Source organism: Anopheles moucheti, chromosome 2 (assembly GCF_943734755.1).
Source record: "Anopheles moucheti chromosome 2, idAnoMoucSN_F20_07, whole genome shotgun sequence".
Classification (NCBI taxonomy): Eukaryota; Metazoa; Arthropoda; class Insecta; order Diptera; family Culicidae; genus Anopheles; species Anopheles moucheti.
In genome coordinates, this window is record NC_069140.1 from 31009364 (window position 1) to 31030521 (window position 21158).

Below are 21158 nucleotides of genomic sequence, written 5' to 3' on the forward strand. Positions count from 1 at the left end.
AAATCTCCCAAGCTCATAGGTTTTCCACATTTCTGCCAACGTGCCAATTAGTGTGTTCTCCAAGGGCGATTCGGTGCTCTAGAGATTGGATAAGCCTATCACAAGGATCACCTTGCATTTCGTGGAAAGCAACAATAAGTTTGCCATGTGTTCATGATATTGATGATTTGTTCTGTGTGTAAAAGCTTAAGCTGAGCTTAGAATAAAAAAAATACGAACAGATATAATATTGTGACGAAAGCACAATGTTGCCAATATGGATCGCACGTCTTCCGTATGTATTGAAGACATGAAGAATCAAACATGTTCATATTAACAGCGACATATTATTTTATGCTACGTAAGATGCTATAAAACAGTTTATCAGTAATTATTTCGTTGATTATTATTACAAATATTTATTAATCCAGTGTGATAAGATAGTAAGATGCTATAAAGTAAGATACTATAATGCTATAAAGTAGCTAAGTATAGACAGTTCCCGAGATACACTATTATAGTGGACCGCTATAATCCACAAAAGGTTCGCGTATAGCGTATCCTGGGGCAGTGTCGTTTATACTTTATAGTTACAGAATGCACTTCCTTGTCTGCTCCTTATCCTTCCTCCTGCTTCTTTATCTTAAACATGAACAAAATTCAAAAACAAATGATTTATGTGACTGTGGAAGCATTTTTCAACCATTGGTTTAACCTTGTTGTTTAACTAACTCAGCTGTCAAATTTCTAAAAAAAAATTTTCGCGTTTTTCCGAATCCGCGTATAAATGGAACCTTGTATCTCTGGAACTGCATGTCCTCATCTGTTAGTATCTATTTCGTTGACGATTGATTACAGGGTATCCCACAATTTTTTGACAGTTTCCCAAGGTTTTTCGATTGCGTCCCAGATATTTTTGAATCCGTCCCGAGATTGTTTGACTGCGTCCCATCAATAATTGAATGCGTCTCACAATTTTTTGACTGCGTCCCATCTGTTTTTGAATTCGTCTCAAGGTTTTTTGACGGTTTCCCTTATATTTTTGCATTTGTTCCGATGTTTTTTCACGGTTTCCCAAATAGTTTGGAATGCCACTTTAAATAAATTGTCGTTTGCTTAACCACAGTATCCTGTAATTGTATTGAACCACAGATAAGAGAGAGAAGGTCACAGGTTCAAATGCATTCATGGAAAACCGTTGGCCTCCGTATGTCATCTTTGAGGCGAAAATAGTTTAGTAAAAATCGACCGCTGCGAATGAGCTGCTTGGTTAGCGTGCTAACAATCCTCAGAGATTTTACCGTCAAGCTCATCACCAATGCTTGATTCACCTTCAACATCTTTCTTTCTTGTGTATCGGCACAACAACCCTTAAGAAGCCTAGGCCTATCATTTGTGGCTTTCTTCGTCTCTATTTATTCGTAGCCGGATAGTTTGTCCTGTGTACAAAAAATTGATCTGGATGGGATTTTGAAGTGCTCCTGTCGTGTGAAGACCGGCGCCGATACCTATATATCCCCGGACCGCCCCAATCAAAAAACCACGGAACGAATTCAAAAATTCATGGGAAACTGTAAAAAAACCACGGGACGAATTCAAAAATTGATGGAACGCTTTCAAAAAATTGTGGGACGGATTCAAAAATATATAAGACGCAGTCAAAAAATCTCGGGACAAATTCAAAAATTGATGGGAAACTGTTAAAGAATTGCGGGATACCCTGTATTAACCCAGTGCAGTATTAAGTGACTGCTTACTAAAACAAGCACCAGTAAGGATATGTCAATTCGCACTGCATTGCTTTGCACATTCGTACAATGAAATCGTGGTAACAATTTAGTTCATTTTATTTTCACAACCCGCAGGTCCCCGCCTGCCAGCTCAAAGAATTACACGCACGATTAAGTCACCAGTTTAAACAATCATTTCGTGGAGTTGTTCGAGAAAACAAAGGAAGGGAAATGATTTTAGATTTTATCACATTTTCTTCTCACTTGTGTACCAGACCTGCCCAAAGCGAGCACCCCAACGTCGCACACTTGCTGGTCGTAAAAAGGGCAAATAGATGGCAAACTTGCAAAGATGGCATTCCCAATTCTTGAGCACTCTTCGCGTACCACACTTTTCAAAGTGCTCCCCGTTTGGCTCGGGAGGTCTGGTGCGATTTTGCATCGAAAGCGACAATGAACGAGACTTTATGGCTACCGCTTGCGACAGCAGCACGATAATTTCCCAATCAGTATTCGCAAGCATCCCCCGAAAGCTGTCCTCGTTGCATAAAAAACGGGGAACAAATCTGTGTTTGAAATGACCAATTATTGCTCGGCCGCTCGCGCTGCTCGTACGCCGGTTAACGTTTCCGCCGGCTCTGTCTGTTGATTAAAAGGCTGTCCAGACCTCAAGGTGGACGTGCAGGTGGAGGTAATCGTAAATGAACTGAGTACAGTTAATGCCTAGTGCCAAACCCCGGTACGGTACGGGACTCGAGACTGTACAATCGGATTTGTTATGCTACTCTGCATCCTTTTAACCTCCGATCCGATCCATTCCCATCTCGGCGATGGGTATGCCCCTCTCCCGCACCCACGGCCTGTTTACTGTCGGTGCAGCAATTGAATATTTTCCATTAGCATGAGCTGGGAAATGCCATTTTCCAGTGCTCGGAGCTGGGATGATGTCTGGTTTCATCGTGGCTCATCGAGCATCGGTAAACGTTGCTCCACTCCGGAATCGGCAGCTTACAGTGGGGCCGTGTTGCTTAATTGATTCACTGGTTTTATTGCGGGGTGCGTTGTCTAAATTGATTTTGTTGTGCTCGCTGCACTTTTCCCGCACCCACAGTGACCCCTTTCCACTGTGTACGGGTCTCATTGTTCGGTGGCCGGTTTGCCGGAGGGCATGGTATTTTAGAGATGAAATATTTGCGCGTCGAATGTGCTTGGAAGCGAAATGGATGCGTTTACGAAATGGCATAACGGAATTTCAATGTGATCGTGTTGCCGTATCCGAGCACTAACCCACACACATGGTTCGCACTCGTGGTTGTTTATATTTGCCCCAGAGCCCCAGTGAATGACAGTTTTGACAAAACATACACTTCCCTTATGGCTCGAGGCATGTGATTACGGATTGAACAATTATTGTAAATGATGACGCAATGGTCATTAACTCTTGAGCGCTGCACATTAAACCCGGCTTATTGGACATGCTGTTCACAATCACACCGACACTCACAACACACCTTACAGGTTGCATTTTCTTATCACAAGCTTAACAGCCCCCTCGCCACTCCCACACTGGATTATGTTGCCGATATGCTGCCAGACGGAGTTCACTTCATTGGAAACGAAAAATCACTGCCCAAATCACAACCCACACACGCACGCAATCTCACCCGATCGATCGCACGGTACGCGACCGGCTTGCAGCGATTACGGCACCGAACTGACGATGGCCCGAAGCGCTTTTTTTGCACCCTAGCACCCCGGAATCCGAAATCTTCGACGGAATAGAATTAGCGGTTGTGTAAATATTTACCCCTTAGCGTGTATCCGGATGATGAACCAAGCGCGGGTTTTACACGGCACCGTGGTGTGACACGGCGCCGCTAATAAGCTTGATGTTTGACGATGTTCGAAACCGTGCCGAGTGGAGAGGGAAGCATCCGACGATCAGTGACAGAGATCCAAACAAAGTGAATAAATCTAACCCGTGTAATTCCGTTGCACACGCACTCGCACAACCTGGGAGATGTAATTTTCGTAGCACAAGCCTCGACGTTGAGTCATCGGCTCATCGACTGGATGTACTGGCCGCTAAGATCCCAACCGTCACCTTCACGAACTGCCCGAACACACTGCGTCACGTTAAACCCGATACTGGTCGCAACCGTACGGGTCTGGCACAGAGGGACCCCCAGAACATGACAGACTGGGTGGATTTCTTTTGCCGCTTTTCGTTTAATTTCGTACCATTTCTTTTTCCGCTTCATATCGGCTTAACTCTTGCCCCCAAAACCACACCGACACTCACTTGCGGCCGCCTTGAGGTTGGGAGGTTTGGGCATGATTGATAAGATACTGGTTTATCAATTAGTCGTGCACACCACAACCATGTGCGGTGCAGGTTGTGCCCATGTGTGATTGTGTGGATAAAGCCCTTGGCTTTTGCTTATCAGTTCTGGGAGGGATAGACGGCGTGATTGGGTGTGTGTGTGTGTATGTGGTTATAGGTGTTTTAAAGTGACGGGAGTTTGTTGGAAGTAGTGATTTATCTGTTTTGTTTAGCTATTTCTGCACGGTGAACAACTCACACACGCGGACAACGATGCACCAACTTCCGGTGCAATTCGTGGCAAGAAAATGTGTCATGGTGTCACTGTTGCGTCTGCAGGGTGATGGTTTTAGGGCTGAAGAAGGCCATGATATGCTAGAGGGATATTTGTGAACAAAGCCGTGTTATTTGCAAGTGAATCAAACATTTGGTTTAATATAGCATAGATCGTGCGTTGATGCTGATGTTTCATGAAGTTTCCTTCAACCAGACTATTGAAGTCTACGATGTATAGTTCATTGATGCAGTCAACAAATTCTGACTAACGCAAGGTTGACGAACAGATAGGTGATCGCACCTATGAAGTCATCCAACATTTCACCCATATCAGGTCAAAGGTTAATCCCGTGAATAAAGTGCTGTTCATTTAGAATTCGGGCAGACAATTTTACGTATAGTAGCGCCACCAGTGGTGCTATATAGAACTTTTTGACATTTTTGTGTAGGTATTGGAGCACTCATTCCAGTAGTGCAATAGGTTGGCAAGTCCGTGCAAATTTACAGTTGTGGTTAACCATGGAATTGGAACGTCGTAAATTAATTGTGCACAACCACCTAGAAAATCCAACTTGATCAGGGAGAAAAATTGCCAAATTCATGAAAATCGCCGCTTCTTCAGTTGGATGTGTATTAGAGCGGTTTTGGGAGTGTCAAAGTAATACTAGAAAGGTTCAACAAAATCGTTGATCAAAAACAGTGGATCGTAAACTGAACGGGAAGGTGTTGAAGACGCTGAAAGCTAACCCTGGATTTTCCGATGGGAAGGTTGCAAAAAAATCGGTGCCAAAGAACAGTGTCTGGAACAGTGTGTTTTGCCTTTCATCAAGGCTCACAAAGGCCCAGTAAGGTTCTGGCCAGATTTGGCATGCTGTCACTACAGTCGGGATGTAGTACAATGGTACACCAATAACAACGTGGACGTCATCAGCAAGCATTTGAACCCATCAAACTGTCTAGAATTCCGGCCGATAGAACAATATTGGGCGATAATGAAAAGAAAATTGAAAAAGACATGCAAAACCACCAAAACAGCCTCAAAACTGGCATATTATTGGAAAAAAATAACTGCTAAAGTTGCTAAATCGGTTGTGCGGCAGCTGATGGGAAGCATCAAAAGAAAAGTCCGTGTTTTCATCCGTTCATCAAAATTATAATTTTTTGCTTATTTTAGTAAAAAAGCAAATAAAAAACCTTTCATTTCATGTGAAAATTATTCTTGTATGTTAAAAAATGGCCCATTTACAGCTTGTGATGAGTGACCGAATTCTAAATGAACAGCACTTTAGCATTGATCAAGTCAAATGAAGTCAAAACACCTGTCGCGACTGGGACCTGACTATATAAAACCTAATATGAAACTAATGAAATAGTTTCAGTTCTCAAATACGCCTCCGAGACATGGTCTTTGTCCAAAATTGACCAAATGTGTCTAGTCGCGTTTGAGAGAAAGATTCTAAGATGGTTTTTGGCCTCATATGTGTAGAATGACAATAGACAAATCGCTTTAATAACTATCTTAAGCGGTTTAGGCTAGCCTTATTCAGGTATGGTGGACTATTCAAGTCATCAGAATGATACTGAACGACCAATTTGGTCAACTGGAAAGTCACATATTGAGATATGACGTTGATACTTCCGCCAGAAAGGTTAGTTTAATAAATTGGGAGACAGAAACGATCGACTGTGAGCGGTTTAGAGGGCTCCTGCAGTAGACCATGCCCGTAAAGAGGTTGTAGCACTGGATATGGAGCCTCTGTAATGAAGCTGAATATCCTGCGACATATTATGGAATCCCAGCAGAACAGTATCTCCAACACCACTCCTAGAGCTCCCAGGCTGATCTACTATGGCAGCAACGTCATCCATAAATCGGATGATGGTCTAAGGCTTTGTTCGAGGTGGTGTTAAAAACAGAAATTGATTAAAATATGTTCAATGACGCTTTAGAAATCGCTTATATCCAGGCGAGCTCTATCTATTTCAAACTTTAGTGAGCTGGTCATTGCATCATTGCAGTTACTAATCAAAGAGTAGATCAATATGTACCGCAGATTTCATTCATAAAACGTGTGACATTTTTAATGCCCTTATCTTGTATTCAATGTTATCATTGCAAAAGTAAATAAATTTATAGATAAATATGCCATGAATAGAGTTGGGATGGTGACTCCATTTAGAATCATAATTGATGCTCGAATAATATGAATGCTTCTTATCCTCGTGTGATGCAACGCTAACCAACAACGCCATTTTGTGATAGTTGTCTGTATGATAGCGTTAAAAGCAAGCCAGTTTTTGCTTTTCCTTTGATACAGTACAATACCATGGAAGGTGTACGGGCCAAAAAAAATATTTTAAACTATTACCGGGAATGTTGCTATATTGATTGGATGCGCATCATAGTTACTTATTGCTGAATTGTGTACGGCTGTGTGGGTTTGTTGTTGCAGCAGTTGAAAAATGTTTTATTCATGTTTTATGGAATAAATTCACTCATGATTCTCCATCGACTAGCGACGAATGCGGAAAGGAACACATGCACAACATTGAATGTAAATATGTTGATTAAATATTGACAGTATGGTGGTTAATACATGTGGTCCAGTGTAAAAAAAAAATAGCTTGCAAAATGAACTGGGTGGTGGGTTTGGTAGCAAAAAAATGAAAAAAAAAAACTCCAGTATGATCAAACAAACTGTATTCTGTTTTTTTGTTGTAGGTTGTTACATTTTAATTGTATAATTTTTGTTTGGTGCTATCATTAATTAATTAAGGTAGCTGTTTGCTTGCACAGCTGTGTAACTTATACTTCTCGCGAAAAGATTTACTTAATGTTGATATTTTCAATTATTGTTCGAATTATTACCATTTTACTATGCCCTTTTCGTTTCCCGATCAGGTCCATCATCGAGCACAAATGGCAGTATCTATCAGCTAGGCCCGGGAAACGGCCATGAATCAGTGCACCATCACGCCAATCCCTCAACGACGACAACCATCAACAATACCGCGGCGAAGCAACAACAGCAGCAGCTGTACAACAAACAGCCACAACCACAACCGCAGCAACAGAAGCAGCAACAATCAACGTCGAGTGTAGCGCCCGGCCATAATCTTCTGCCGGGTATCGCGAGTTATCCTTCCACGGTTGCTTCCACGTCCGGGCTGTGGTCGGAGGACGGCCCGTTCAGCTCGGTCCCATCCCAGCAGCCGCTGCCCCCCCACTCGAGTGGCGTGAACGTGAACGTGACTGTGAACGTCGTGGCACGATCCGTAACCGCGAGCACCATGACGACGACAACGGCAACGACGACCAGCACAACGACCCTGGCACCCCCGCGACCGATGCAGAAGGTAATGGTATCCACCGCACGCCCCCCCGTCTTCCTGCGTCCCGAACGGACACACTACAGCGATGCTGGTTCTCTTCCTCCGCAGGTGATCCCGACGGTGGTCTACCTGATGTCCCGGATCGCTGTACATATGGAGATCGAGGGCACGGCACAGTGCCCGGCGCAGGTGATGCTTGCCGCCGCCCTTGGCTGTGAAGAACTAGGTATTACCAACAAATTGCTGGCCCAGAGCGTGTTCGGCCTGTGGATGACCAGTCCACTGCTGGAGGTGCAACTGAAGCCCCACCACCGGCCGTATGCGGTGCGCGTCGCCTGGTCGAAGCTGCTCGACAAGCACAGCCACGGGAACGAGCTGGAAAAGCTGTCCGACGAGCCAATGACGACGCTGCGGAGAAACGTGTTCTTCTCCCGGCGGGATGAGGAAAAGATCAAGTAAGTGTACCGTTCGGTGAATGAGTGAACGATGTGCATGAATGCAGTTATGCTACACTTCAGTATGAATCCACCCGATAAGAAATAATCGGGCGGCTAGCTCATGCAGTTGCATGGCTTGCATGACGCGCATTAGCATAGAGTAGCATTTACAATCGTTTTTTGCATTGTGTGTGAACCGTGTGAAAATTAAAACAGATGAAAATCCAGTGGATACTGTCAAACACTTGATAAATACCACCTGGGAAGCTTGTGCTTGTGCCTGTGGAAATTTCATAGTTAAGCTCCGTTAATAACTTCCGTGGAAATTCGGAAATAACTTCACAATCCCGAACAAATGTGAGCAAACCCCATGGACATCTAATGGATTTCTGATGGATGGATGAATGGATGGGCTAATGGAAAATTACTTCATGAAAGCCGGTGGAAACTGGGGAAAAATTCTAGAAATTGCGAACAAAATCCATGAAAAATTTAGTGGAAAACTTGTGGAAAAGCCCAGAAATAATGATCTGTTCCATGATTCGTGGAAAAAATGGTTAAACCCCCAAGCCATTAGATTATTGGCAAGGAAGTTAAGTGGGAAATATATGAAATGCACACCAAATGCCAATTGAATTTAGAAAAATTGTTAAATACTGCAACAAGTACAATTAATCAGATGTTGAGTTTTGTCAAACATTAAACATTAAGCCAAAGTAAGTAGATTTTGTTTATTTTAAATTTAAATTAGACACGTTTACGAAACAAATAAAACACAGAACGAAGCCAAAATGTTATTATTCGTTCCCTGTTTGGACTTAACCTTGTTTAACTTGCTGAAATGAGCGAGTTGTTTATGATTTGTTTATTCTGCCTTATCACATCAGCTAAGCAAACCGACAAAATTGCGACTGGTTACCTGGATCCTTGGACCTGGACCAGGATACTCTTCTTATCTTTTCAACAAAATTCGTTTTTCCCTTCACTTCTTTATTGTCCTTATATCGGTTCCTTGAGCGAACTAGTTCAATTCTTTCTCATCTTTATACGACTAAAACCGACGAACATAACATATAAGTTATAACAAACAAGTTCAGTTTTATAATTTTATCTCACATAATGTGATTGTGAACTAGTTCCATCACCTAGATTCCTCATTGTTATAAAGCAAATTTCTAACCACTCTTCTAGTACGAACTCAGTTCGTTCGTTCGTTTTCAAAAACCACAAAAAGGTCACGATTCTGGTACATCTCTAGCCGTCTAGAATTTATTACTCTATCCCATATGAACGTAATACCGTTGCTGTAGCCAATGGTGTACACAGTTCTTGGATCTTTTATCTACATGACGACGATGATTCAATGTTTCTAGGAAATTGAAATACAATATCCTTGCTAGTACTTGTTCTTGCTTTTGCTGTGCTTGATTCGGGAAAGTTCTAATCGGAACAGCTTTTATACGCTCGATATCCATGTGATGTTTCATATTGTGCAATAGAGAATGATTGGAAACGTATGATTAGTATTGAAAGCAACATACTTCCTTGTTTAGTTTTGGAAATGCTACGGGCATCCACGTGTAGCATGATGAATCGTGGGAAACACAGATTAATTCTTTGCGAGGAAATGAGAAAAGGCTTTGAGAGGGAGAAGGGGGAGGGGTTGTATTCATAAAAATGTGTTTAAACCGGATTGATGATATATAATGTACTAATGACTAGAAGTTATTGAATCTATGTTTGATTTACACGCCTAAATGTACGCAACCAGCAAAGCAGCGCTGTCCCTGTTCTATTTGCTCTAATGTAAATCAATCCCTAGCAACAACGACATGGAGAGCATCAACTTTTCCAATGGTTACTGTGCTAATAAACGCTGTCATTGTCGTATACACTGTTTCAGAGATCCTCGGATATTGGAGCTGCTGTACGAAGAGGCTAGACACAACGTGCTACTCGGCCGGTACGTGATGGAACCGTCGCAATCGATCATGCTCGGTGGCATCCAGGCCCGGATAGAACTGGGACCGTACAACTCGCACACACACACTACCAGCTACTTTCGGTAACTATATTCACCGGTTGTGATCGGTTCGGCTTTAGCGGTGCTGTCACATGATTTCGTTTTGCTTTGCTTTTTGTAGGGAAAATCAATTCCGCTTCCTGCCGGCACACGTGGCAAAGAGCTCGAGCTGGTCCTGGTTGCCGATCAGCCAACGATCGTCGGCCGAGGTGCGTCTGTTGGAGCAGTTCAAGCGTGTTCCGACGACGGCCACGACCAAAAAGCTGATGCGGAAGTATCTCGAGTTCTGCTGGGGTCTTCCATTTTATGGGTAATGCTGCGCGTTGGTTTCAGGGTCACTTAATGAATTTACTAATGTTTGAACCTCGCTTTTCACAAAATCCAGTGCGGCCTACTTCCATGGACAAGTCGAGCAACCGGTACGTGGTCTTATGAGTTTGATGCAGCAAAAGGATCTACCCGTCCTGATAGCGGTCAACGAGCGGGGGATTTTCGTAATAGATCAGATCGAATGTGTAAGTGGTGGAGACGAACCCGTGTCCGCATGCGAACACGCAGCTACTAACTTTACGATGCTTTCCGCAAACAGACACTGCTGCTCGGGCTGAAGTATGAAGAGTTCTCGTGGGAGTACGCCAAACCGAGCAACGTCAACGATCCGGAATGTTTGCCGTGCATCTTTCTCCAGTTCGGCGCAGTAGAGAACGGTATCGCGGCAACGAAGCTGATGCAAATCTTTTCCCGCCAGGCCGCCATGGTGGACGCCTTAATTACGCACTTTGTCGAGCAGGACAAGCGGCGAAAGGAGAGTGGAGCCGATGCCGATCAGGCTGCTGCTGCTGCTGCTGCTGCCGGTGGACTGGCGGATAACACCTATGTGGGTGAGTAGCGCCATGCGTTACGCAAATGTTGATGACGTCGTCAGGGGACGGGGACGTTCAAGACGTGTGTCGTCTTGAATATGTTCGATGTAGAAATGTAGCATAATCCTTGAAAAGGTCACGGGAATGTATTGATAGCAAAAGGGGTTTCGTTTTGTTGCTGACCTTTCGTTTCATGCGAAAACGCAACTGCTCGTAATCGGTGTACAACGATTGCCAGCAAACATGCGAAGACGCAGTCACCAAATGTCCTTTCCAATTGGTGATGTGGTGAAGTACGCACAGACAAAAAAGGTTCAGAATAGGAGAACAAAGGATGGTTCCCATAGTGAATATTCGTGTGTCCTGGAAGCATCGATGACCCGCATCGAACAAATAGCACACGTGGCGACATGGTTTTCGCAAGAAGATGAGATGAAACATGGCAGTGTGGTACAAGCACCGGTACGCGTGGGCGATTCTAAGTAGAAAACAATTAACTGCGTCTTAAATGCCACGGGGTGAAAGTAAGCAAATTTAAAATTGGATCTTTTATTCCAGTGCGTTCCGTCAACTGTTGACATTTTTCAAAAAAGTGTGTTTCAGGTTTTTTTTTCATTCAGTTCCTTAAACGGTCCTAGCTACTTGCGATTCACTTCCATGATGAGAGCCATGTGTTGCTGAGATTTCAATTTTTAGAAACCACCTACGATTGAGCGGTTTTTTGTTAACTAACGGGACACCTGGTGGGATGTCAGCATTGATTTTAGGCATGAGGATTAACCTTCCAAAAAACGACAGTACATCTAAATGGTACATTTGATGGGGAATCTGAAGAATTGTTTGTACGGCGGCAGTATTGAATCAACCCATGTCTGAGAGTTCGCATTAAAGTTTGATAGGGATAGGAGTCTACTTAGTAACATGAAGACTTCGAGTGTATTAACATTCTGGGAAGTTGGAACGACGTTGGATTCTATAATTAAACCTGATGGTTCAACATTTCTTGATTATGGTAGGTAGATAATTGTACCTTTGAATTCTTCCAAACTGTTATCTATTTTAGGCAAAAAAGGCCAGTACGTTTGATTTCTCAGCTCGAAAATATCTGCTACGATCGATACTTGAAGTATGAACTCTGTATGAAGTTAACGAAATCTTATTGGACACGATTCAGGGGAAAGGACTTAGAAGCATTTTCGATTCCTGTACGTTGCGCAGTTCAATGAGGGACGAGCTCGTTGTGTCATTAGAATGATGTCACACCTCAGGGCTTGGATAGAATTTCAGGTCTGTTGCTGTAGAAGTAACTGAGACATAGACATAATTATTATGCGGCTGATTAAAGCAGAGTAGCCTAGGTTTGGAATGAAGAATTCAAGGTTGCTTTTTTTACAACTTCAAAGTTTTGGTGTGGGAAGTTCCCAATACGCTACCAATCGGGGAACAAAGTCACATTAAGCTTCTTTAGCAGCTGGCTATTGGTGGCTCGAGTAACCCATGTATCGGAGGCACGACTCAGACGAGATTTCGCGATACCGACCAAGCATGTTAGTGGGCCACACACACTATCGACTAAATTAAGAACCAAACCCAAGAAGTTTCCGTCTTTCTACCTTTGACCCTACCTGCGCCATGATTGATGAACAAACAAATTCACTTTACCTTTTCTTTTTGCCCTTTACTTTATCTCCATTCCAGAACCAAACCCAATCAAAAACAATGGCATCGGTGTGCTGAGCAACAAGTTCGCCCGCCTAACGCTGGCCACGTTCGACGACGAAGGGCGCTGCATTGGTCAGACGGGCTCGTTATCGATAAGCTATTAACATTTAATTCTCATTTAAGTTTGGCACCACGGAACGGAACGGAATGGGGCGCCGGAAGACAAGGGAACAGTGCAGCGGAGCCTTGTAAAGGGTGGGACGCCCGTTACAGTGATTTGGGTGAAAGGACCCCGGCTGCAAAGCGCAAGAAAGTGGATCCAGATGGGATGGATGATAAAGACCGGCATCGAACAATGAACTCACGCACGATAAAAAGGCCCAAACAGCCGTGTCCGAAGGTGTCCCTTCGGGCGGAATGAACTGAAGAATGTGAAATCAGTTCGACGGACGACGGATAGGGTAGGGTTTGGGAGACACAGGTGAACGAAGCGCGCGGTTCCGATGGTGTACTTTCCGTTTTTTCGAAGCCAGAACACGAGCTCTCTCCGTCAACCACACGGCCATTGTACATTACTAGCTACCACTTTCCCTTCTTTCCTTTCTTAGTATCGCTCCCCGTGGTTTAGCAGTTAGTAGAAAGCGATAGAGAGGGAGACAGAGAGAGAGATAGAGGAGAAAAACGAAAAAGAATTAGTTATTTAGCGGCTATTTCGTATGCAGCTGAACATGAAATGCAGTGGAAAATCGAATTTACTTGTAAATAGTGCGCTGATGAAAGCGGCCGTGGGAGTACGAATCACTCCGTTGATGGAAACTCATGCGTGGTGAAATGAAGGCACGAAGGGTTTACTGCCCCGTTCATCCTCGACTGACATTCACCTTCCACGTAACGCGTAGATAATAATGGAACAAATGCGAGGGCAAAAGGTGAAAAAGTCACGAAAACAAGACTTTTCCCCTAAAGAAAGCAAAAAAATTAGTAACAGTATCACACAACAATACACAAACAAAATGTTAGCTAAAACAAACAAAGAAACCGAACAGAAAAAAGGAAAAAAGAGAAGAGAATCCGTTTATCCTTGTACAGTGCGAAAGAGAGAAGAACACGGAACCGGAAACAAATGGATTATCGTAACAAAAGGTCGTCAGTAACAGTGTAATAATACTACAACAAACAATGGAAATTTCAGGACATAGGACACAAGAAAAAGAAAAGTGGAGCAGCAAAGGAAACAGAGAGAGAGAGGGAGGGAGATAGAAAGCGAAAAAGAATAATTTTGTACTTCTTTAATTTAATTATACCCAAAGGGAGTATATATATATATACATATATATGTATACACATACATACCTATACAGTGCATATACATTTAATCTATATATTTAGATATTTTGTACCACACAGTGAGGGCGTGAATCCTTGGACGCGAAAGAGTAATCAGTTAGGGGGAAGAAGAAGTGAAGGATGGCACCAGGAGTATAAAAGGCAGGGTGCAATCATGTAAAGGATCATGTAACTGAGAAAAGACAAAATCAATCATGCTTAGAGCCGAAAGGAAATGTAAAGCGATCGAAGAAATATGAGAAAAAAACAACCACTAAACTGCACTGTAATAAAAAGAAAACCTAACTCGATAGTATTTAGTGGAACTAGGAGAAGAATAGGCCGGAAAACGAAACGAGACGAAGGGAAGAATAAAAACACAATCGGTTAGTCAAACAATGGTATATACACTAATAGTCAAATACATTAATGAAAAGGTATTACATACGGTGAGACAAGCAACACAAATCTACAACACACACACACACACACGCATATACTAATAGCTAACAAAACAAAAGGAAACATCTTAAACAAAGTGACACAAAACAAACACAGACTCACGTTCACACAACACATTAGTAACCGATATCAATAATGTATGAGCGAGCGAGTTCACGAAGGAAGAACCAATCGAGGCTATTGGGGGGGGGATTTGCACAAAAGCAAATCGAAGATGTGCTATAATATGGATAAAGAATAAACAAACAAACAAAAAATACACACAGAACGAAAGTTAAGAGAAAAAAAAATACAATTGCTGCTCTCAGCACATTCCCACTGAAAATCGGAGATCGTCGCGGTTAGCAAATCGCATCAGATGAACGGAATTCATCTGTTTCTCCTGAGCGCTGCAGCAGCGACAACAATGGACATGGACACACATACACTAACACACACACACACTATGAAATGAGAAAGGAAGGGAGAAAATTAGGGCGATTTGATTATCATTAGTATCGTCGGATTGTGGATTGAACAGTCAAGTCAAGGGAGTAGGGCAGCAAAGCATCGAAGAGAAACAAATAACAAAAGAAGAAGAAAAACACACACAAACAGATTATAAATAAATAAAACAAATCCAATAGAATCGCCGAACATGTATGAAAGAATTACACTACTTTTGAATAAAAAAAAACAAGTAAATCAAACGAATACAATTACAACGTTGCGCTGCAGTTACTATTAGTTGGAAAGAAAAGTAACACAAACAATAGCTGCTTGGTTAAGTAGATTGGGTAATGTAAATGTTTCATATTTATTGCTGATATTGAAAGATTTCAGTACAATCATTTAGAAAGTGAGCCAAACCACACACATAAGATTAGATCATTGATCACCACCACCGCCTCTGTTCGTTTCATTCATCCTCATAATCGCTTCGCTCACCGGGCGACTCCATCTCAGCGCCCAGATAGGGGCGAAGCCGTTCGTCCGCACGCAACGCCTCCCGGAGATGTGCGGCCTTCCGCCGATAGTCGTCCTGTATGTTCTCCAGCCGCATCTGCAGTATGTGTTTGTCCCGCTCGATCGTTTCACCCTCGGCGATAAACTTCTCGTACTCTGCGTCCTCAAAGTGTTGCTGGAAGCGGGACAGGAACCGTTTCAGTGACTGCTCCTCGGTGATCAGATCGTCGCAGCGATTGCGCAGCTCCTCCTCGAGCCGTTGGTAGAAATGGCGTAGATCCGTCGTGCAGTCACGGTACAGGGCCATCACCTGGGCGCGGGTCGGGGCCCGCCGCTTGCTGGTGTCGCCGAGGCGGAGCAGATAGGGCGCTAGGAAATCGGCCTGCTGTTGCTTGATCTGTTCCTCCCGTGCCTTGATGGCTTCGTACTTGGCCAGCCGCAGTTGGCGGGCCTCTCCGTTGCGGAGCGGATCGAACAGGCTGTTCGTAAGCCGTGGCGAGTCGGTTTGCTTGCGCCGTTCGCTGAGCATGGTGTCGATTTCGACCACACGGCGACGAAAGGCGTGCGATGCGAGCTCTTCCGCTCGGAGCTGTTCCTTCAGTATCAGGAACAGATCCAGCTGGGTCGGCTGTGGGTCCCAGGGATTCGACTGGAAGGTACGAAAATGAGTGGGTGAGAGGAAAATGTGGATGCGGAATGCCATGCCGTGGCCGCTTACCACATAGCCGGATGTACAGTTGGGATCGTACGGCACCTCCTCGCCCATCTCAGATTTGGGTGGTTTGACAAATTCCCTGGTGGAGGCGGTAATACAATCCTCCCCATAATGGAACTGCAGTGCGATCTTGTTGTCCTGAATGTAACAGTTCCGAATGGCGATATCCTTTACCGGTATCTTGGATGGGTTTTGGTGGAATTTCTCGTTAATATGCTGAAACGTGGAGTTGTCATTAATTTGTGCAGCTACTTTGAATTAAACATCTTAAGTCTGCTATTTATTCTCTTTTAAGGGAGGATTGTTATTTCCTTTTTCAGCAACAGAACCGATATGGTTGCGTGTTGAAACATAGTGCACTCGAATAAAATTCGAGCAGAGACTGCTCGAATGAGAGAGATGATGTTTCTGCTAGCGCCACCTGTTGGCAGGTGATTGAATGACGATGGCGCGCACAACAGATGTCGCTACTGTGTTCACGATGCGAACATTTTGCAGTGATTTAATTAACTAATTAATTGATTGCTGCAACACTCCATATGCTTACCGTCAATTTGCTAGGTTCCTTTGTGATTTGATCCTTGGGAATATTGTGAAACTCGCGATAATACAACCTGCAAAGGTATGAAGGAAAATTTAAATAAAAAGCAACAAGAACAGAACGATAATAATTCGTTCACTTACAGATCATCACGCTTGTCGTAGTGCTCCTGAATGTATGACGCGTGATAGATAAGTGTCCGCAGTGCGTCGAAGCGATACTGGTGAAAGAATCGCAGCTCATACTCATTGTACGGTGCGGCCCGATGCTTTAGCAAGCGCAAACAATCCGGACGCCCCTTGTCAAAGTGTTCCTCCGTGACGTTCGTCCGATACTCGATGCGGACGAGGTTCAGCTGATCGTCGCGGTTCGCGTAAAACTCCCACCGGCAGATTGGCCCATCGTAGTCGAGCGTTTCGTACGTCGTGATGCGGCGCACCAACCCAATCAGGTTGCGGTACGGGGCGAATCGTTCGTAGATCGTCTTCTTGAAGTAGATCACCTTCGCACCGTCCGGGAAGCGTTGCTCGTAGTCGGTGCGGGAGACGTTAAGCGAACGGACCCAGGACGTAGGCATATCGAGATGTTTCTCCTTCTCGATCTCTTCCTCGGTCGTGAGCGGGTCCTGATCCTCCGGTACGGCACAATCCTCGCGCAGCTCGTACGGTTCCCCGGGCAGGAAGTGTTCCCAATCGCGACCATCGGCCAGATCCCAGCGCATCGCCGCCAGTCCGGCAGCGGGGTCCTGCTTGTTGACGTAGTAGTTGTGCTGGTTCCAGATGCTCTCGATGGCTAGATAGTCGGGTGTCGACACCTCGTGCCGGAAACCGGTGGACGGCTCGAGGAAGAAGGCACACGGTGGCTGCAGGACCTGTTCGCCCGTGTTCGGATCGACAGACATCTCGCGGTAGCCGGGTTTATAGCACCAGGGAGCATTCTTCAGGATCGCCACCCAGGCATGTACTCGGTGGCCCCGTTTCGGGTCATCGGGCGGTTGCTCGAAACGTTCGATTTCTTCCTGCTCGGCCGCCAGGCGGTTCGCTTCTTCCGCCTGCCCTTTCGCTACCTTTTCCTCCTCAATGTTGAGCAGATACTGGCTGCGAAGATCGGGCGGTTGACGCAGTTGATACTTGTTGGGAGCTTCCGGTTGTTCCTCTTCGCCGCTTTCCTGTGAGGGCGAGAGTGCGAACAGTGACTAATTAACAACAATGGAAAGTGAATTCTTGTAAGAATCGTCTACAAGATGAAGAGTTCTGAAGTTCTCTATTTTAAAGTTCAAAGTTTCCTTCTAACGGCTCGCGTCATCAGAACGCAACGGATCATTAACCTTGCGCCGTTCGCGTTCTTCATTTATTGGAACGCTTCCTTCAACCGTTTTTCTTTCGCCAAGAGTTTCGGGGTCCATTCTGCTATTGTTGCCTTCGGTTTGCCGGCTTCACAGTGCCTCGTTATCCTTGCGCATCGGCCACTAACTAAGGTGCTGTAGAACCCTTTACCATCGTTCAATGACCGTAGAAGAAGCTGTAGCTGCGGGGGTCGCGGTTTTGTCCTTCAGTTCTTATTCTACTTTCAACGCACGCACACACCGTCCATCCGTCCGTCCGTGTGGAACATATGCTGCAACATATGTCATGCAGCGTTCTTTACGACATTTGTCTCCACTTGCCCCGTGCTACAACACACCGTGGTTTGTCGTGTATCCTTGTGGAAAAACAACGCGCATACACACACGGCAACACACAAATTAGCCGATCGTTTGAATAATTTGGGTATTTTGACGGGTAAGTGCCACTTGTACGCGAAAGGGGGAAATAAAGTGCCTTTCTTGCCGGCCTTCCTTCAAACGTGGATCACCGCGCCATGCGGAGGACAGGTCAAATTTCACTCAACCTTCCACCTTGTTACATACCAGGAAGCCGTTTTTTTTTGCAATAATCTCTTCTCGCTCAAATGCTCCCCCCATTACATCTTGTCCACCGTATTTCTTCGACCGGATGTCACCTTATGCGGCGAGTTTGGGTTCCGTAAAACCGAAAGGCTTCGTTCGAATTTGGGTGAGTGGTAGCATCGCAGTTTTTTTTTAACTGCGGGCAAAGCTGTCGCATTGGAATGCCGCAACAGCATCCGGTGGTGGTTTTGTCGCGAACATTGTTACAGAATGGCGCGTAACCTGATGCAACGGTTGCCTACTGCCGGTTAGTTGGTACGTCGGCGTAATTTGAGACGAGATGAACGGGCGTGCGAAGTTGATTTGGGTACGGAAAGGAAGCAAAGTGAACCGAACGAACCAGGTCACGGAAGAAGCTTTCAATAAATTGGCAACATCCTGAGAGTGTGGCACTTTTAGATTATATTAGAAGCTTTATACATCATTCATGTTTTCTGTATATTGTCATATAATATTAACCCACCAAGCTTACGTTTATAAAGCAGTCGGATAAACAATCGCCAGTAGACACGGCCCAACTATGTGGAGTTCTTACACTCAGTTTCAAGTCGGTTGATCGTGCGGTAATATCCCAACAACATAACTTAACATAAGTTCTAAGAAGTGAATCAAAGATCTTACCTCCTCCTCCACCGGTACAAACGGGCAAACTACACGTTGCTGATCGTTATTGACCACTTCGCGCGTTGCGTAGCCGGACACAACGCAAGCCGCAAATCCGTTTCCGATCAGAAAGCTGCAGAGCAGTGTTGCCAGCTCGAAACTGTTCGCCTGCCGTCGTTTGAGCACCGCGTCCGGCGAAACCAAGCGGGTGGGCTGTGGGGTAGGAGCAAAAAAAAAGTAAATAAATACGCATGAAAGTTACGAGACGATTCTATTCGAAAAATGTTTTCAGCGGTTCCGTATCGCCTAATGGTATGCAATGATTGATAATCGATACTAAACATACATTGCATACCTTTAGGCTCACCCGCTTTAGACTAAACTGCATGGGTTTATGGTGAGGAGTAGAGCTACACTGTCAAGCTAGTAATTCAGCGACAAAATTATTGTTGTTTAGCAGATTGCATAATTGTAGGCGTTTTATCGGATTTCATCATAAGCAAAATTATTAGTCGATATTAGTAGCATGAACAATAATACCAATACTACCTGTCCTCATGAGCAAGCAATTGATATTGCAAAAAGCTTTCTTTGGAAAATTGAAATTTTCTTAGCCAAAGAAAAAAAAATACAGACTGGCGCACAGTACAAACACGAAAGGTATAGTGTACAAGATCGATGCGCACCAAAACGACGAACCCCCTGATAGCCTCCAAATCTTAACGGATGTGCGGGCAGGATGGATGTCAATTAAGGTGGCAGCAGCGACGACGACGGCGGTGCCAAAGACAGAAAAGCAATTTTAACCTCCCCTTCCCTCCCGATGTCGAAAGGTGTGTTGGCCGTTGATGAGGACGTCCCTTTCGGTCGCAATTTTTCCACGGTCGGTGTGCGCTGCGATGCAGAGTAAGAGATTGCGATCGAAAAGGCTCCATCATACACACTCACATATCGAACTAAACTGCACACACGTGTCCACTTTCGCCGTGCATGTACTTGAACATCAATCGCAAAGAAAGAGTGTACAACAACAACAACAACAAAAAACACACACACACACACGCACAAAATGAAGCCAAAAATAATGCCGGATGGGAAAATAGATCCTTTTTGCCACCTTGGTTTTTTTGTTGTTCCATTTTGGGCGAGTGGGGTTATACACATTCACATTCGTCCACTTTCCACTACTCAGTGCTTTCTTTACCCTCACCCCCTCCCCAGCTTATTGAATGTCCTGTCAGGGTTTTTTCTTTTCGATGGAGTACTTCCAACGGGGGGAGGGGAGGGGTAGGGCGATGTACCTTATCGAAATGGAACTCGCTTTTCATACTCGACAAGGAGCTTTTGCGGGTGGAAAAGCGGGGGAAAAAGACCGCAGCACAACATAACGCAACATCGCAGCATAATGCATACAGAGGGGGGGGGGGGGAGAAATGGGGAGGAAACCGTTCCTCACACACACACACACAGACGCCGGGGCATATCGTTGACGAACGATCCAGAATGATGAACGGATCGGTCGGTCTGTGAACGGATTACGGATTGATGTTTCACCCGAGGATTCGCTCCGTCCCCTCTTCTGTGCGTGTACTACTGTGGTGCCTTTGCCCTGCACTGCCCAAAAACCCTCATGCTCACCGGGTCACAATGGGGCAAGTTTCTGTTTTGAGTTTGTGATTGAGATTGAATCCCAGGGTGTAGAAGGGAGCGAACAACCAAAAAAAAAAAACGGAACTTCAACGGAGGTGTGGAACTCACACACGGGAGAATGCATGTGGAAAAACGCACAAGAATAAGAAAGCGAACGGGGTGGAAACTGTGGGCGCCGAGAGAAGATGATGCAGACAAAATCTTTCCCCTTTTTCTTGCCCTCAAACCATCCCACCCATCGATTGTGCCACATTGGGCAACACATGTACGCGTGCAAACACGTTCCAATCCACCAACGACCGATTGGTGTGAATTACCGAACCGAATCCCGGCCAAAGCTGG

General features: G+C 44.7%; 2 protein-coding genes across 2 annotated transcripts in view; one reads left to right on the forward strand and one right to left on the reverse strand.

The window, feature by feature from the left end:
- LOC128298546 (uncharacterized) overlaps nucleotides 1-15095 on the forward strand; it is a 42239-nt gene extending 27144 nt beyond the window's left edge. The window contains exons 3-9 of the mRNA XM_053034304.1: nucleotides 7211-7665; nucleotides 7750-8096; nucleotides 9982-10143; nucleotides 10223-10411; nucleotides 10487-10616; nucleotides 10691-10982; nucleotides 12663-15095. Coding sequence (XP_052890264.1) covers nucleotides 7211-7665; nucleotides 7750-8096; nucleotides 9982-10143; nucleotides 10223-10411; nucleotides 10487-10616; nucleotides 10691-10982; nucleotides 12663-12790 — 1703 coding nt within the window. The 3' untranslated portion in view covers nucleotides 12791-15095. The remainder of the gene's footprint in view (nucleotides 1-7210; nucleotides 7666-7749; nucleotides 8097-9981; nucleotides 10144-10222; nucleotides 10412-10486; nucleotides 10617-10690; nucleotides 10983-12662) is intronic.
- Nucleotides 15096-15312: 217 nt separating this feature from the next.
- Nucleotides 15313-21158, reverse strand: part of LOC128299584 (coiled-coil domain-containing protein lobo) — a 166366-nt gene continuing 160520 nt past the window's right edge. Inside the window, exons 2-6 of the mRNA XM_053035588.1 lie at nucleotides 19185-19379; nucleotides 16759-17783; nucleotides 16622-16688; nucleotides 16078-16290; nucleotides 15313-16008 (exon numbers count right to left, since the gene is read on the reverse strand). Of these exons, the coding sequence (XP_052891548.1) occupies nucleotides 15313-16008; nucleotides 16078-16290; nucleotides 16622-16688; nucleotides 16759-17783; nucleotides 19185-19379 (2196 nt within the window). The remainder of the gene's footprint in view (nucleotides 16009-16077; nucleotides 16291-16621; nucleotides 16689-16758; nucleotides 17784-19184; nucleotides 19380-21158) is intronic.